Genomic DNA, 17,818 nt, shown 5'->3' on the forward strand with positions numbered 1-17,818 from the left:
TAAGAGTTGTACAACCTTCACCTCTAGTCCTGGGACATGCCCATTCATCAAAAAGAACTTCCACACCTAGTGGGGAGCCCCATTCCCCACTCCCCACCCCCTTAACCTAGGGAACCACCAATTTGCTTTGTCTCAGAATCTGCCTCTTCAGGACATTTCATGGAAATAAAATCATACATAAGTGACCTTTTATGTCTTTTTCTCCCCACCCCCACCCCCACCCCACCCCCAGTACTGGGGATAGAATCCAGGGGCACTCTACTACATCCCCAGCCCTTTTTATTTTTCATTTTGAGACAGGAGTTTCACTAAGTTGCTGCGGCTGGCCTTGAACTTGGGATCCTCCTGCCTCAGCCTCCTGGTCACTGGGATTACAGGTGGTGTGCACCACTCAGGTTTATGATCTGCTTTTTTTACTTAATGTCTTTTTTTTTTTTTTTTTTTTTTTTTTTTAACTATTTATTAACAGAAAAGGCCTATAGACTCATTTCTTCTTTGTCTCACCCACGGTATGGCCATGGCGCCCAGTGGTCTGGGTGTGCTGGCCTTGGACACAAAGTCACCAGAAAGTGACACTGCCCCCTGTAGGCCCTAAGCTTCTCTGGTCACTCCAGGTCCTCCTGGAGCTTGTTGTCTAGACCATCAGCCAGAACTGGGCTGTATTTTCTATCCTTTTCGTCCTTCTGCCTATTGAAGAACCAGCTTGGGATCTTGTACTGTGGCAGATTCTGCATAATGGCGATCACACGTTTAACCTCAGTCTCAGTGAGTCCTCCGCCCTCTTGGTGAGGTCACTGTCTGCTTTCCTCAACACACAAGCATGTCTTTGCCCCACGCCCTTAATGGCAGTGATGGCAAAGGCTGTTTTCTGCCACCCGTGGATATTTGAGATGAGTGCTTGCAAAATGTGCTGGAACTTCTCAGGAACCACTAGAGACGAGGCAGCGGCAAGGTGGTGAGGTTGGCCTCCTGGGGAGCTACTTAGTGTCTTCTTGTCAACTTTCACCCGCATTGTAGCAAGTGTCAGTACTTCGCTTGCCTTTTTATGACTGAATAATATTCCTTTGTATAGACACATCCTTTTGTTTCTCCATGAATCTTGACATTTGAGACATCGCCACTGCTATGAACATCTGTATATAAGTTTTGATGTAAACATGTTTCCAGTTCTTTTGGAGACAGAGAAATGGAACCAATCAATATGGTAATGTGTGTGTGTGTGTGTTTGTGTGTGTGTGAGAGAGAGAGAGAGAGAGAGAGAGAGAGAGAGGATTAAACCCAGGGGCACTCTATCATTGGGCTAAGTCCCCTGCCCTTTTTATTTTTCGAGACAAGCTCTAAGTGACCGAGACTGGCCTCCAACTTGTGATCCTCTTGCCTTAGACTCCAGTTGCTGGGCTCACCAATGTGCAACACCACTCCTGGCATCTTTGACTTTCTGAGAAACTACGGAGTGGCATTCCTCAGAGGCTGTGCCCTTTCGCATTCTTAACAGCAGTGTCGGAGGGTTCCAGTTTCCCCATGTCAGCAACAATCCTTCCTAATATCTTTTTAATCTTAAGTAACCTAGTAGGTGAGAGCTGGTGTCTCCTTGTGGCTTTGATTTCCATTTCCCTAGTGAGAGTGACACTGAGCATGTTTTCAGGTGCCTACTGGCCCTTTTCATTCTTCCTTGGGGAGATGTCTACTTTGATCTGCTGCTCCCCTAGGAATTTTTTTTGGTACTGGGTTTGGGTCAAACCCAGGGGTGCTCAATCACTGAGCCACATCCCCGGCCCTTTTTCAATATTTTATTAGAGACAGGGTCCCGCTGAGTTGCTAAGCACCTCGCTAAGTTGATGAGATTGGCTTTGAACTAGAGATCCTCCTACCACAGCCTCCCAAACCGCTGGGATTACAGATGTGCACCACCACGCCTAACCATACTAGACTCTTATGTGATTTTTCTCCCATTCTATGAGTTACCTTTTATTTTTTTGGCAGAGGGGGTACTGGAGATTGAACCCAGAACTTCTTTACCATTGAGCTCCCTCGCCAATCCTTTTTATTTTTTGAGACAGGGTATGGCTTTGCTTAGGGCTTCACTAAGTTTATGAGGCTGGCCTTGAACTTGTGATCCTCCTGCCACGGCCTTCCGAGTGGCTGGGATTACAGGTATGTGCCACCGCACCCAGCTTTGATTCCTTGCATTTATTTCCACATGAGTTTCAGGACCAGGTTGTCCATTTCTGCAGTAAGAGACAACTGGAGTTTTGATAAAGCTTATACTAAATCAGTCTCGATTTAGGAAGTGTTGCTATCTTCATATTTTTTTCCAGGGGAAGTGTTAGGGATCAAACTCAGGGCCCTAGCTAGGCATGCTAGGCAAGTGCTGTACCCACTGAGCTACACCGCCAGTCACTTAAACGAAGTATCAAGTCTTCCAAACCATGAACACAGGATGTCTTTCCATTGATTTATCTTAATTTTAAAAATTCTGATGATGTTCTACAGTGTACACGACTTTTTATTTCTTTGGATAAATTTATTCCTAAGGCTCTTTTTCTTTGTGTGCATGTTTGTTTGTTTGTTGAGACAGATTTATAGTTGCCCAGGCTGGCCTGGAACTTGAGTGATCCCTGCAAGGAGCTCAGTCTTCAGGCACGCATCACCGTGCCTGGCTTAGCATTGCATTATTTTTGATGGTATTATAAATGCAATTGTCCTCCTAATTTCATTTAGGATTGTGTTCACTGCTGTGCATAGAAGTACAACTGATTTTTTTGTGCTGATCTTGTATCCTACAACTCCTGAAGTCACTCTCTAGCTCTCATAGTGTGTGCATGAATCTTCAGGAGTTTCTTTTTTGTGGTTCTGGGGATTGAACCCAGGGGTGCTCTACCATTGAACTACATTCCCCCAGGCCTTTTTATTTTTTATTTTAAAACAAGGTCTTGCTAAGGTGCCGAGGCTGGCCTCAAACTTGCCGTCCTCCTGCCTCAGTCTCCCGAGTTGCTGGGATCACAGGTGTGCAACATCGCACCCAGCTCTTTGGGGTTCTCTGTGTATAAGATCGTGTCGTCTGCAGACAGAGACAGTTTTCCTTCTTGGATTCCAGTTGGATGCCTTCTGTCTCCTTCTCCCCCAACCGACCTCACTAGAATCTCCAGTAGGACGTTGAGTAGAAAAGCATTGGAGGGAGCAGACATCTTTTATTCCTGATGGGGCGTGACTGGCTTTTGTCATTTAGCACAATGTCTTCTGTGGGCTCTTCATAGATGTCCTTTATGAAGCTCCCTTCTATCCCTAGTTTTTGGCTGATTTTTATCATGAGAAGGTGTTGCCTTTTATAAAATGCCTTTTCTGCATCTAATGAGGTGACCATGTGTCTTCCTCTTCGTTTGGGAACCGTTCACCAAGCATCTACTGCCAGGCACTATTCTAGGGGTGGCTGGGCAGGACAGTCCCCATATTGTCCAGAAACATATTCTAACGGGCACAGTGGCACGTGCCTGTGATCCCTGTTACTTGGGAGGCTGAGGCAGATCCTAAGTTCTAGGGCAGCCTCAACAACATAGCAAGACCCTGTCTCAAAATAAAAAGGACTGGGGGTGTGGCTCAGTGGGAAAATGCCCCTGGATGCAATCCCCAGTACTGAGAAAAGAAGGGAGGAAAGAAAGAAGGAAACAGATCAATTGTAGCCAGGACACCATATTTAGTTATCTTCTCCCTCTACCATGTTGGGGTCACCACCTTACCTGACTTCATTTCACTTCTTATTCTCCAGGCTGGATTGCATTATGACCTTGAGACTTGTGTATTCCCACATCTGAGCCTTTGTGCTCCACTTGGAGAACTCCTGTTCATCCATCAAAGCCCAAATCAAATATCCCCATCTCCAAAAAACCTTTCCTGGTTGGTTCCTCTGTTAAGCCTACAATGCCTGCTATTGTATCCAACCCGATCTGTATCTTTCATGAGCCTGAGCTTCTTAGGCACAGAGAACATTCCATAAATGACCTCAAGTGCTCCAAGAGACCAGAGGGACCCAGCTCTCATCCTTCGTCCTGGTTACAGCTCACTTTGCGTATCAGGCATGCCAGCTTCCTAGGACAGTCCTAAGAAGTCACCACTGCCATGGTGGCTTACAACTACCACCGTTTGTTCTCAGTGGTGGAAGCCAGAAGTCTGACGGAGGGGCTGGCAGTCCACACTTCTCTGAAGGCTGTGGGAAGACTCTTTGCCTCTTAACCCTCTGGTGGCCCAGGTGTCTAGATGCGTGGCCACCTCACTCCAGGCTCCGCCTTGCCTTCCCTCACACGGCCTTCTTCCCTGGAGTCCTTACTTTTCTAGGAACGCTCGTCATTGGATTCAGGGGCCCCCCTAGCCTGGGTTGATCTCATCTGGAGATCCTTCGGTGGGTTACGTCTCTTTTTCAACTAAGGTCACATCTACATCTGTGGTGACAAAACCATTCAACTCATCTCAATAGGCTTCAAAAAGAATTGGGATTTTTTTTTCCCCTTCCTCTTAAGAGTTGAAAGCTATCAAAGGGGAAGTAACATTCCCAGTGGCTCCACTAAATATTATCAATATAGGAAACTCACCTAGGTGACTCTCTTTTCTTCTTTTTGTTCCAGGGATGGAACCCAGGGGTGCTTAACCACTGAACCACATCCTCAGCCCTTTTTATTTTTTAAGACAGGGAATGCTAAGTTGCTTTAGTTGGCCTTGAACTTATGATCCTCCTCTCTCCCAGGCCACTGGAATTACAGATGTGTGCCACAGTGCCCTGCTGACCAACCCCAATTGGACCAAAAAAGATCACTGACCTAAGAAACCAATCAAGTAAGACCCACCAGCTCGATGGCCTGACAAAGTACAAGTGCCCTGATCAGTTACCACAGCAATTCCAATGCCCCGAGGACATAAAACCTGCCCTTGTGTCAACTTGAGACTTTTTGCTTTTGTATTTTGACGTGCTAGGGACCGATGCAGGGCCACCTGCATGTATGCTAGCAAGCGCTCCACCATGCGTTACCATGAATTACATCCTCAACTCTTTTTCTTTTTAAGATTGGGGTCTCGCTGCCCAAACTGGTCTTGAATTTGTGATCCTGCCGCCTCAAGTCTCTGCAATAGCTGGGATTACAGGTGTGTATTACCAAACCCAGCCTCCGAGTTTTGATCAGCGGTTGACTCTGAACATTTGCAAATTTTCAGTTTTGTTTCTGCCATCACTTCTGTTTTGAGACCTAGAACCAACCTTTTTTTTTTTTTTTGCATCCCTGGGTGGGCTCCAGCCAGCAAGCATTTCACGTAAAGGGCCTGATAGCCAATATTTATTTGTCAGTCATGAAGCCTTTGTAACTACAAAGCTCTGCCACTGTAGCTCTAAAGTGGCCAGAGACAATACAGAAAAGAACAGGCATGGCTGCCTTCCAATGAAACTTTATTTATGAAACTGAAATTTGAATTTCATATAATTTTCACATTATAAAATCATCTTTTTTCCCCCCAACAATTTCAAAATGCAAAAGCCGTTCTCAGCTTTCGAGGCCATGCAGTAACAGGTAGTGGACAGGATGTGACCCGTGGACAACTGTTTGCCAATCATTTTAGACATCTAAGTTTGAGTTTTGTTTTGAGGTACCAGGGAGCCTCGGCCACTGAGCCACATCCCCAGCCTGTTTTACTTTTTGAGACAGGGTCTCCCTAAATTGCTGAGGCTGGCCTAGAACTTTCAATCCTCCTGTCTCAGCCATGAGAGTTGCCAGGATTAAAGGGGTGCGCCCGGCAAGGGTTTCTTAAAACTGATTTCCTCTGAGAAGAAAGCGAAAAATGGGACATGCAAACATGAGGACATAAGCCTGTCCCCAGCCTAGCATGTGCAGGCCCTGGGTTCCCCAGCACTTCAAAAAAGAAAAAAGTTTCAGTGTTTTGTTAAGTACTTTTTTTTTTTTTTTTTTGTGGTGCTGGGGATTGAACCCAAGGCCTTGTGCTTGCAAGGCAAGCACTCTACCAACTAAGCCATATCCCCAGCCCTTGTTAAGTAGTTTTGACTGCAGGTTAATGCTGTTGAATTTCCTAACTTCCTACATTTTTAAAAAATATTTTACACTGAGGGTTGAACCCAGGATCACTTTACTACGGAGCTACATCCCCCCTTTAAAAATTTTTTTTTGAGACAGAGTCTTGCTAAATCTCCCAGGCTGGTCTGCAACATGGGATCCTCCTGCCTCAGCCTCCCGAGTCGCTGGGATTACAGATGTGAGACACTGGGTCCAACCAACTTCCTAGAATTTAGTTAATTATCCGAGTTCGGATTTTTCCAGCCACCGAGGGCTCTCACATTAATCTTTGCAAAAACGAATCATACCTGAAACCAAACAGAGGAACAGACATTAGGCTGTCTTCTGTGAGACTCCAAAATGTACCCTCCATAAAGTTCCCCAAGAAAAGATGAACAGACTAACAGAACCTCGGCAGGGAGAGGGGATGGGGGCAGCAGTGCAGAGAGAAACGCAGTTTCCGCTGCACCTCATCGGCCTGTCCTGTCGCCATGGCCTGGCAGCTCTTCCCCGGACAAACCACCCATCTCAGAAGTAAAACCACATATTTCAGCATGGCCTCGCCGCCACCTGTGTGTGCTACTCGGGTGGCTCTTTAGTCAACAGTGCATTGTCCCAGGGCAGGGCACTGCCTCTCCTAACCCAGTAATACACTTGACACCAGAGTGGGCAGCTTTCCGAGGACCAAGCCAACTCTCAGAGAATCGGACTCTAAAAATAAGCATTTTGCACATTTCTTTTAGCTTCTTTCTCCCCATAAAGGCCTCCACAGATGGCTTCTTTACATCACGCTCTCAAATGACTAGCTGATAAATATTCATACGTATGGAAATGGTATTGCACATATTCCAAGCCATCGGCCCGGTAACATTTGTGTTTTCTGTATCTCGGGGGTGGCGCCCTTTGTTCATGGGATTTGTCCTCCATAACGTGCACACGCGCACACACCCACACACACCCGTAGACACAAGCTCTTGCCTTTTTATGGCCGATTTGCTCGGACAGTGGTTCCCAAGGATGATTTTGCCCCTCATGGGATATCTGGCAACGTCCGCAGACATTCTGGGTTGTCACAACTGGGGAAAGAGCATATACTAGTGAAATCCCGTGGGCGTAAACCAGGGATGCTGCTGGACACCCCACCACGCCAGGGCACCGCCCCAACACCTGGAGCCAGGTTTCACTGGTGCCCAGGATCAGGGTGACACATGGCAAGGGTGACCCCCAACTTGGAGACAGAAAACACTGAAGAGAAAGAGGTCAGAGTAAATTAACTGCAGCAAGAAAACGCAGGGGACGGCAGAGGCTCTGCTTGACTTGTGGTCTCGTTTTCTTTTTTCTTGGCCGTGCTGGGGATCCGACCTACCGACTGAGCTATATCCCCAGCCCCTTGGTCTCTTGTTTCTTATTCAAATACATACTCGTTACTGTATTTTTTATTTATTTTGGTCCTGGGGATCGAACCCAGGGGCGCTTTTACCACTGAGGTACATTCTCAAACTTCTTTATTTTTAGGCAGGTTAAGTTGCACGGACTGGAGTTGAATTTCCCATCCTCCTGCCTCAGACTCCTAAATTGCTGGGATTACAGGCATGTGCCAGCTTGCCTGGCCAATACTCAATTTATCAAGGTTACTGAGGAAGGAGGGTTACAAGTTCAAGGCCAGCCTCAGCAACTTAGCCAGGCCCTAAGCAACTTAGTGAGAACTTGTCTCCAAATGAACAACACAAAGGGCTGGCAGTGGAGCGGAGCTCAATGGCAAAGCACCCCTGGGTTCAATCCCCAGTGGTTAAAAAAAAAAAAGTTAGACATTTAAAACATAAGTTTCCTTTTAATCGTCAAGCTCAACAAGTATTTGCCAAATTTTAGGGTTTTTTTTTTTTTTTTTTTTTTTTTTTGGTGCTGGGGATCAAACCCAGGGCCTTGTGCTTACAAAGCGAGCACTCTACCGACTGAGCTATCTCCCCAGCCCCTCAAATTATAGTTTAAATTTAAAACATTCCCTTTGACTGTTCTTCAATTAAGCTGTTCCACATATTTGACAAATTTAATTCCGCTAAATACTAACACCATTCACAAATTTGTTTAAATTCACTTGAGTATTTCACGCTGCAAATTAAACACAACTCTCAAGCAGACCGCTACAGAGAAACCCGCACTAGAAACATTCTGAACATTGTCAACCCATCCTGGGGCTCTGCCCTGTCCTCCCCGCCCACACTACCTGGACGGAAGCAGGCCCCAGCCCTGTGGGCTCCCTGATGCCCAGGTCTGTCTCCCTGTAAACCACAGGTGACAGTTCCTGGACCTCACAGGTCTTAAAGCAGGTGAGGAAGGTGAAGGTGCGACACACTCCCACAGTGAGCTGCTGGCTGTAAAATGGTAGTGCTTCCCATCCATTTCCAATTCTCTCACTTCCCCTCCAGGGGTGGGGCCGGGCCCCTGTCCCTCATGCCTACCCACCTGCATCCCAGAGGCATGCAGCTTTCTGGTGTTGGCCCAATGGTCAGTCACCTCCTCAAAGTCCCCTGCCCCAGGCCCTTGCTGCATTCCCGAGGTTCTCCTGACTTTCATAACCACCAGAAAAACTTTTTTTTGGTATAGGGACTGAACCCAGAGGTGCCTAACCACTTAAATACTGAGCCACATTCCCAGCATACCCCCTGCCTTCTTTTCTTAAAAAAACCTGATACAGGGTCTCACCAAGTTTCTGAGGCTAGCCTTGAACGTGTGAGCCTCCTAGATCAAAGTCTTCTACGACTCATTTTAAACTAGAGGCCCACAAACAAGCCCTCGCCTCCCACAGGGAGAAGAGCTCTCTAGGCGAGTGAGGTGGCACCTACCCAGGGCAACAGAAGCAGAGAGAGAACAAAAGCCGAGAGAGAAGCTTATCGTTTATTTTCTTTAATTTATTTAAGAATTTTACAAAAAAAAAAAAAGAGAAAAACAAAAACAACAAAAACCTAAATACAGAATTTGTTGCTTCATAGTTGATCTTTTTACTTGCGAGAGTAAACCTTGTTGCTAGATGCAGCCGACACACTTTTATTGCATGAGACGGATGTTTAGTTACATATCAAAATGGTGGGGACAGTCGATTCTGGACACTCGGTACCGTGTTCCCAGGACAGTCCAAGGCAGCAGTGCAGCATCGCTGAGAACAGTGCGGACCCTTCACACAGACACTCCGGAACAGAGCAGTGATACAAAAAGCGAGACCGAAGAGAACAGAACAAAGACAACCCAGAGTTCACATCCACCTCTGGTCTTTGGATTCCACCAGATGTCGTCTCAAGATGCACCATGTCGGATTAATAAAGAAGGAAGATCTACGCCTACGTAGAAAATATCCTTTGCTCAAGGAGGTAGAACCTGGCAAAAGTTTTATTGCAGAGATACAGCATACCTCTTCCCACCTCTCATGGTTGATGGTAGATACAAGTGGCTAGTGAAAAATAATATCAGTAGTTTGCAAATTCAGTATAAACCATGAACAGGATGATTTTTTCCTTATAGTGGTGAGACTGCAATGTGCTCTGTAGAAACAAAGCTCTCTCTGTCCCACAAGTGGGAGCCAGAAGGAAGACTCAAGCTTCTTTACCCTCTTCAATGCCACAAGCACTGCCACAGTGAGAAAGGCCCTCAGTGCCCAGTAGCCAGAGATGACTCCTCAGGACAGGGTCTGGGTTAGGAGGTCGGAAGTGCAAAAGCCAGGTGAGTTCTCCCCAAGGAACCTGCAGACTGACCTTCAGCCCCAAGGAGGCCTGAATCGCAAAAGCTTTACTGCCATCAACTCTGCAGGACGGTAATCTAGCCGAACTATACCCTGCCACACTGCTGCTGCAAACCACACAGGCCAACTGCTGCTGGGGGCACAGCAGGCGGCCAGGCAAGCGGGCTCTGAGAAGGGGACTTGCGCTAGCAGGATCTGTGACAGGCCCCGATTCCTGACAAGACTCATCCAAATGTAGACAACATAAAATGTTAACTTGTCTACCAAGCTAAATAGTAATGAATGAAACCTGTTCATGAACCAAAGGCCCAGGAAGTGCTCAGAGCAATCTTTCCTGAAAATCAGAGAGGAACGTTTTCTTAAAGGTGCAAAATCTGAAAATAAAATAAAAGCAATGCTTGCGGCTGGGGAGATAGCTCAGTTGGTAGGGTGCTTGCCTTGCATGCACAAGGCTCTGGCTTCAATCCCCAGCACAGCAAAAACAAAACAAAAAAACAACAACGAAAACCCCCAAGTTTGCTTCCTGGGTGGTGACTGCCACTGTGTCCGTGAACCAGCCCAGGGCCTTCCCTATCGCCAACACTATTAGAACGCCTTACTCTAGCTCAGCCCCGAGCTTCAAGTGGAGTCCCCAGGACTGGGGTGTGGTTCAGTGTACAGAGCTTGCCTAGCATGTGAGAAGCCCTGGGTTCAATTCTTAGAGAGAGGGGTTTTAAAAAAAAAAAAAAAAAAAAAAAAAAAACAAAAAAACACCAAGTCCCCAACACAGGGGAGAGCAGCCGTTGAGGAGACTCACTGGCCCTTCAAAAGAAACTGTTGTGTGCTGGAGGTTACGGCAGCCTTCCCTGGTGGCGCTCCCCTTGGGAGGACAGTTGTTCCTTTATGTGCATTCTCTAAAGTCACCTGTCAACCTTCTATCAGACTGTCTCCCACCTGCTAAAGATATCCTTAAGTTGTAGCAAAAGCAGATTACCTGCATTTGTTGCGAAGTATGTTCTGATTGTTCTACATGGTTTAAAAATATAGCCAGCCCCAACCTCTTTAAATAAACACAAGGAATCTGCAGCAGCAGCAGCAGGCCATGAGCCACAGTTTCAAATCTGCAAAGATGTTCCTATCAGGTGGAAAGCTGGAGCTCTGGGGCTTGGTGCAGGCCTGCAAATTTGCAAGGGCAGAGGAAAGTCAGGTTTCCTGAAGAGTTAGGCTTGACCCCAAATGCACTGAAGAAGTTAGAGGAGCTTCAAGCAAGTTTTGGGAAGCATTTTTTTTTTTTTTTTTTTTTTTTTTTAAATGTGAAAACATCAGGCTCACTACAGCCTCCAAGGAACGTGAATGAGCATAACCAGTCATGATGACAGTGTCAGAAATGGCACTCAAGTGCACTCCTCCAACACAATGTACTGCACGCAGTAAAAACTGTAACAAAAACACAAAACAAGCATGTTGAAAAACATTAACACAGACCAGACAGGAATTCTATAGCAAAATTCGAAACTAAATGCCAAAATATAGAAACAATTCCAACTAAAATAAGTTTTCCACGCTTTTCTAAATTATTTAAAAAAAAAAAAAAGGTTAAGATGCCCCATATGGGAAGTCAAGAAAAGAATAAATAGGAGTGAAGATGGGAGAGGGAAAAACAAGCAGGTAGGGTCCCAATGTACAAGAAATATTTACATTCAGAATTCAAAAGAACTCATTTCTATATATACACACACGTATGTACATATATATAAGTACAGCATACATTAGAGGGCGGGCTCTAGAGATCACCAACACACTCAGACGAACACTAGCTAACAAGCTGGAGTTGCAGGCATCTAGATGTCTCTTTCACTTAAAGGACATGACATCTGTATTGGACAACTGGCCTTGAATGAGGAATTGTTCTGCAAATGGTTTTGCTGAGCTGCAGCCATGACATGGAATGCTTGCTACGTTTCAGCAGCAAAATGTGCACGCACAAGTGTATGTGGGTGTGGTGTTAGCCACGGAGATCGCAGACACAAGGAAGGGCACAACAAATGCCCACCATCACAGTGGTTGTATCTGCACTCGGAACTCCTGAACTAACCAACAGTCCTCATCTGGATCCAGCCCGACAATGCGCCTTCGTAGCACCATCTTAGAAACCACCCAATAAGGCCCAGGTATATTTTTAAAATGAGAGAACCTGGGTAAGGTCCTTCCCTCTGAGATCTTACCAAGAAAAGGACCTGAAAGGAACGTCTGTCCCTACCTTCATAATGTGAGATGCAGCAATCCTCTACTGCTTTCTGCCCTCATGCTACAATGAAGAGGGGGTGGAAGGAGGAGGTGGGTCCCATCGCACAACTGTAAGTGGCGTCCTGGCACCTTTCTTCCCTGTTAGAAGCTGTTCTAATAGAGCATCATATGGAGACCAGCCAATCGATGCCTCAGGGGCTACAGTAAAAAATTGTGACTCTAAAACATTATATTCCCCTGAAGTTTAGTAATCCAGAACTTTTACTTTTAAAGATAGAGCAAACTCAAAACTAAAAGGTTCATTGTTGCAACTCAAAAAGGTTTCTGAAGTGCTAATGAGTTAGAATAAATACATTCTCTCTCCCCTACAGTGCTTTGGATGCTGGTTCTTGCTAATTTATATACATGTAAAGAGAAGATACTGAAGAGCATCTGCAATTTAGTAGCAAAGGGAAAACTGCTAAACACATCTACTTTTTGATCCAATTTTGTTTGAAGAAATACTTTGTTAACATGCTAATATTTCTATGAATTCAACACTTTTGAAAACCTATCTGGATAATGCAGCTAGACTGCAGAAAGAACCTGCGGGATGGAGGCTGCTGAGTGAGGGGACACCACTTCCCCAACTACAACAAATGAGCAGCTCTGGACTCAGGGAGTGGTTTTCAGTATAATCAGCACTGTAAACTCTGAAACACTGACATGATTTACAATCAGATCTGCATGCTCAGAATCATATTGCTAAAGAGGAAAAAAAGGCATTGGAGAGGCCAAATAGACTCACGTTGGGTTAAACAAGCTGGGTACACATGTGGCATTTAGATCCTGCAAAACAGATGTTATTTTATATTAGATTAGTTGTTGTGAAGACTTAATTTTTGACAGAAATCCTTGAATGCTGGGACTTCGCTTGTGGCTGACTTAAGACTAGCTGACTTTTGTAGGAGAACAGTAAAGATGCCAGATGTTCACCTCCAGAGGGGGTGGGCACTAGCCTTTGGGTGCTATACATGCACAACAGGTGTGGGCATGTGGTACCCAGCTCCCAATCATCCACACTGGTTACCTTTTGAAAGTCTTTCAGATGTCTTATTTCTGGATCTTACTTTTTAAATAAACAACAAAAAGGAGGTTCTACAAAGAACAGAACCTACATAGGCCCTTCTGTATCAAGGTGGCTACTCTAAGAACAAACATGACAGCATGACCTGGGGTGGGATGAGGGAAAATGTCATTTAAGTATCTGCTAAAGAATATTTCTTCTGATGCTGTTCTAAAAACACCATAAAAAACACAGGACCTGGTGAAACAGACACCCTCATACCCAGAAAGGGGAGTAGAGTCAACAACCTCAGAGTACCTTTCCTGACGCCAGCATTTTGCCTCATGGGAGGGAGATTAGACATGCCTCCCTTCCCCAGTTCATGTTCACATTCACCTTAACACGCTGAAGGGTGCTGACCAGATCACCAGCTTAAAAACAGAAGCACTAACTTGGAGGTGCTACTAAGGTGGACACAACTCTGCTCATGGTTGCCAGCTGGATCTAGTGGCTCTGACAAGGGGCACTGATGGATATCCATATGGATCACTGCCTGAGATACACGGACTAGACTGAGGATAAAAGTTGCATCCACTGGGCAAAATGTGCCCAACAAGAGAAGTTATTCCCAATTTGTTCTTTTAGGCACTAAGAATAAATAAATCCAAAAAAAAAACCTTATTGGGTAAACTTAACCAAACTCAGGCTTAAAAGAAACAAAGAGGATGGAAGCCCTAAACGTTCCATCAGTTTCTATCACTTAACACACATCTCACCCAATTCTCTCAGAAATTTAAAAAGCTACAAAGGGAACAATTCCATTTTCAAAAGTATTGTCATGTTACTGCTTCCTCAACAATACCTCAAATTGAAGCAGTAAATTTTAAACGGACTCTACATCTACCTGGAATGCTGAGGCTATACCAACTTCTACAGAGCCCCATCAGACTACTTCTAAAAGTCCCCAGTGAGGGCCTAAACAAGAGTCCACTTCATTAGTATAATAACTTTTTTATTTAACACCTACAAGATATTGGTATCTTGCAGCTTTTGACCAGGTTTATACAATCTCAATTTTTCAATAGTGCAACCTGTGCAAGCAAAAAAAGGAGGGGGGGAAACAAAAAGACCAACGTCCCCTCATTCGCTTTTTTATAAACATCTATTATAGGCGACACAAAACTTACCCATGTTATAGATAAGTGTCTATTCACATTTGTACATTACCATTTTTAACAGTTTGAAATAAACTCTACAATGTCTTACAACATGTTAAACATATTCAAGTTACTGGGTAACAACGACAACAACATCATCAACAACAACAACAACAAAAAACACATACAGCAGAAGCCTCAAGTGTTTCCTCATTGTCTAGTTCACAACTCAAGTATGGTTTCCTGTTTGAGTGACAAAGTAAATCCAGATAATGAAAAAAAGATTGTTTGCAAGATGGAAGCCAATCGTACTTCTTTCTAAAACTGTCCTTAAGTTAAGGAAAATGTAACTTTAGGAAAAGGAGCTTATAGCCATTTTTGCAGCACACATTAGGAATACTATTAATACATTAATTTTTCAGAGTTTTATCACAAAAAAAGGTATGTACTCATTATCTTGACAAGAAACCTGGGGCAAGAGGAGATGGGGGGGGTTGTGGGGTTAGAAGCAATACCCAGGTATAAACACTATAAAAATGCAATGACCAATGCTGTACACCTAAAAATGTTTCTCTCTGATACTTGACTCCTGTGTTAATCTTGTTTACGCATGCTTCAAAGACATGCACGGTCAGAACAAAAACTACAGAAGAACCCGAATGCATGATAATGCAACCTTTCATTTCATGCTTTAGTAAACCTATTGTTTAAGTTGGAAAAAGAAACCAATATATATTTTCTATAATTACAGACTTGAAACACATGCATCTGGGGATAACTCCCACAGCAATGACATGGATGCACTGCGTTAACCCTGAGCACTGTGTAACAGAAAAGTAGAGCCAGTTTGGGAAGTTCCAAGCATTTAAATTCATTGTGGTTTGTAGCCTTTAACAAATCCACAGACTCACTCTCTCTCTCTCTCTCATACACACACACACACACACACATACACACACCCTCCTCTGCTCACCCAAAGTAAAAGCATACAGAAAAGTCCCAAAGGAAGCAAAAGGAAAGACACATGTACCACCATCGGCACTGCTGATTTTCAGTTTTGTTATCTATTCCAGGTTGTCCTTATTCCCCAAAAAATTAACTACAGAGAGCACAACTGAAAAAAATATATAATTCTTTGGAAACTGTCCCTGATTTTTATGCAAATGATATGCTCCCACAGCATTTCAGATACATCCGTGTTGAAACCTATCTTTTCTTTATGCGTTGCTCAAGTTGGCGATGCTCTGTGGGTGATGCTGCTGCCATAACTGTTTTTGTTGGACTGCAAGCTGTTGAGACTGGTCTGAAGTTGACAGGAGATTTACAAGAGGAGATACACAATTTGCCGGAATGATTAAACCTGCAATTAGCAACAGGAATTTAAAAAACGACATCCAGTAGAAACCATAGTATATTTTACAGCTTCACAGCAGATTCAAAATGAGGCATAATATTAAGCATAATGAACAAAAACTTTGCAAAAAAAATTAAATGAATACCTAAAAATTGCAATGCTCCATTAAGATTTAACCTGATTTCTCAGCAGTGTTTCCCACAGGCACCCAAGCATATTCATGTGTCAGTGTAACACCATCTCACCATCTTTTCCTTCTTCTCCTTTGGTACCAGGGATTGAACCCAGGGGTACTTAACCACTGAGCAACATCCCCAGTCCTTTTTAATATTTTATTTAGAGACAGGGTCTTGCTGAATTGCTTAGCACCTTGCTAAGTTGCTGAGGCTGGCTTTGAACTCACGCTCAAAACAGCCTGCCAAGCTGCTGGATCACAGGTGTGTGCCACGGCACCTGGCCCCTAACACCATCTTCTTTAACAAAAGATCAGCAAAGCAAAGTCCAATACTTCTCTCCCCACCATCATCCTGGCTCTGCAAAAGCATGAAAACACCACCCTCTTTGCCAGGTACTATTACACAAAATTATATAAAAATGGAGTTGCAAACTCAACTGCTCACCCAAGCAGGTAACTTTGAAGAGGGCACTGTAAAGAACAACTGGAAATCATAGGTCCTGGTTATGAGAACTTCAAATTTTTTATATGGGAATGTGAACTTTGTTCCAAATAAGCTCTTTCAAGAAACAGCTGGAAATCAGGCATTTATACCAAACCTCTTGATTTTAGAATGCTGGCAACTAATTCATATAAAAACTTGCTACAACCAAAAATTCAGCTGGTTACACTGAAGCACACCTGTAATCCCAGTGACTCAGGAGACTGAGGCAAGAGGATCACAAGTTTGAAGCCAGCCTCAGCAACTTAGTGAGGTCCTACATCAACTTAGCAAGATCCTGTCTCAAGGACTGGGAATGTAGCTCAATGTAAACTGCTCCTGGGTTCAATCCCCAGTACCAAAACTAAACTTGAGGGCTTGGCAGGTGTGTATGCCAAGTTTATGGAATGACTTTGGCACACAGGGTATTAATATTAAACCCACTGTACAGAAGGCAGTAGCTATAAATTGAAGAGCAATAACTGGTCCACTTGCTGGGACACCAGAACAAAAAGCAATAATTGGTCCACCTGATGGAGTATCTGTAGTTGAGCAAATGATATCTCATCTGTCCTTGCTTTTTGCAGTATTTGGAATATCCTCTGTGGCCAGTGGCTTTAAGTTTCACAGCCTCAACCTGGCTCAATGCAGAGCCCTAGGCAAGAGCCTGGGCTGTCTTTACCACAGGAGCCCACCCAAAGAGCAGCAGCAGCAGGCAGTGGAGCAAGAAGAGCTGTGAGCAGCATCATAGGGATCACCATATGGAAACTACAGTCAGATTAAAATATCTGTTCAAAGACCTGTACGTTCACTATCCACTGCTGGAACAAATTTTAATACATCTGGAATAGATCTAAGATGGTAGAAGCAAAACAAGAAAAAGGCAGAATCTGCTTTTCCCCCACAACTTAAAACAAAATAAAAATTAGGCTTACCTACAATCCGCTGTCCGTCTTCTGTTCTTAACCGAACTATTTGCATTTTCACATTTGTGCCACTGACGGATGCGAGAACGCCTTCGACTTTTGTCCACACGCTCAGTACTGAACCACATAATACGTAATATGTGCGGCAGCGAAGACCAATTTCACAAACTAATCCCAAACTTGCTTTTTTGCAATTGCCACGCCTAGAAAAGATGGGTGGGGATTATGTAAATACAGACACATACATTCACAAAAGGGTTTTGCAAGGCCTATCCAAATTTTAAGTGGAAGCCATGTAGCATCATTTGCCTTCAGTTTTTCATACATAACTATCTTTGGCATACTGAATTATCCTTCCCAATTTATTACTATTGATTTGAAGACTACAGCTATTTGTGGGTCTGCCTACCTGTTAAAGGGCTGATTTACTGTGTTTTGATATCAGAGCATTTTAGCAACTTTCATATCTACTATCCTATTGTAGTAATACTGTTTTCTGACGCCAGTCATTTCTACACTGTTAAATTGCCAATATACAATTCTAAATCCAATTAATTGCAAAGGCCTTGGTAAACAAACAAAACAAAAAACATTACATGGAGAGAGAACAGAGAAAAGGAAGACATACCAATATTTTATGGTCAGAATTATTATCACAATTTATCATCAGA

General features: G+C 44.1%; 1 protein-coding gene and 1 pseudogene across 6 annotated transcripts in view; both read right to left on the reverse strand.

Annotated features, from left to right (window-relative positions):
• Positions 1-484: 484 nt before the first annotated feature.
• On the reverse strand, positions 485-1,012 carry LOC306668920 (small ribosomal subunit protein uS13-like; annotated as a pseudogene). The gene has a single exon. The product of its transcript is annotated as a small ribosomal subunit protein uS13-like (transcript).
• A 9,990-nt stretch (positions 1,013-11,002) lies between these two features.
• The window catches only part of SBNO1 (strawberry notch homolog 1), a 55,813-nt gene continuing 48,997 nt past the window's right edge, over positions 11,003-17,818 (reverse strand). For 4 of the 5 annotated variants that reach the window (XM_079150443.1, XM_079150442.1, XM_079150441.1 and 1 more), the window contains 2 exons: positions 17,157-17,350; positions 11,003-15,571 (listed from right to left, as the gene is read on the reverse strand). In XM_079150443.1, coding sequence (XP_079006569.1) covers positions 15,429-15,571; positions 17,157-17,350 — 337 coding nt within the window. In that variant the 3' untranslated portion in view covers positions 11,003-15,428. The remainder of the gene's footprint in view (positions 15,572-17,156; positions 17,351-17,818) is intronic. The other variant, XM_079150440.1, reaches the window with a different exon arrangement.

This window comes from Sciurus vulgaris (genome assembly GCF_902686455.1).
Source record: "Sciurus vulgaris genome assembly, chromosome: 8".
NCBI classification, from domain to species: domain Eukaryota; kingdom Metazoa; phylum Chordata; class Mammalia; order Rodentia; family Sciuridae; genus Sciurus; species Sciurus vulgaris.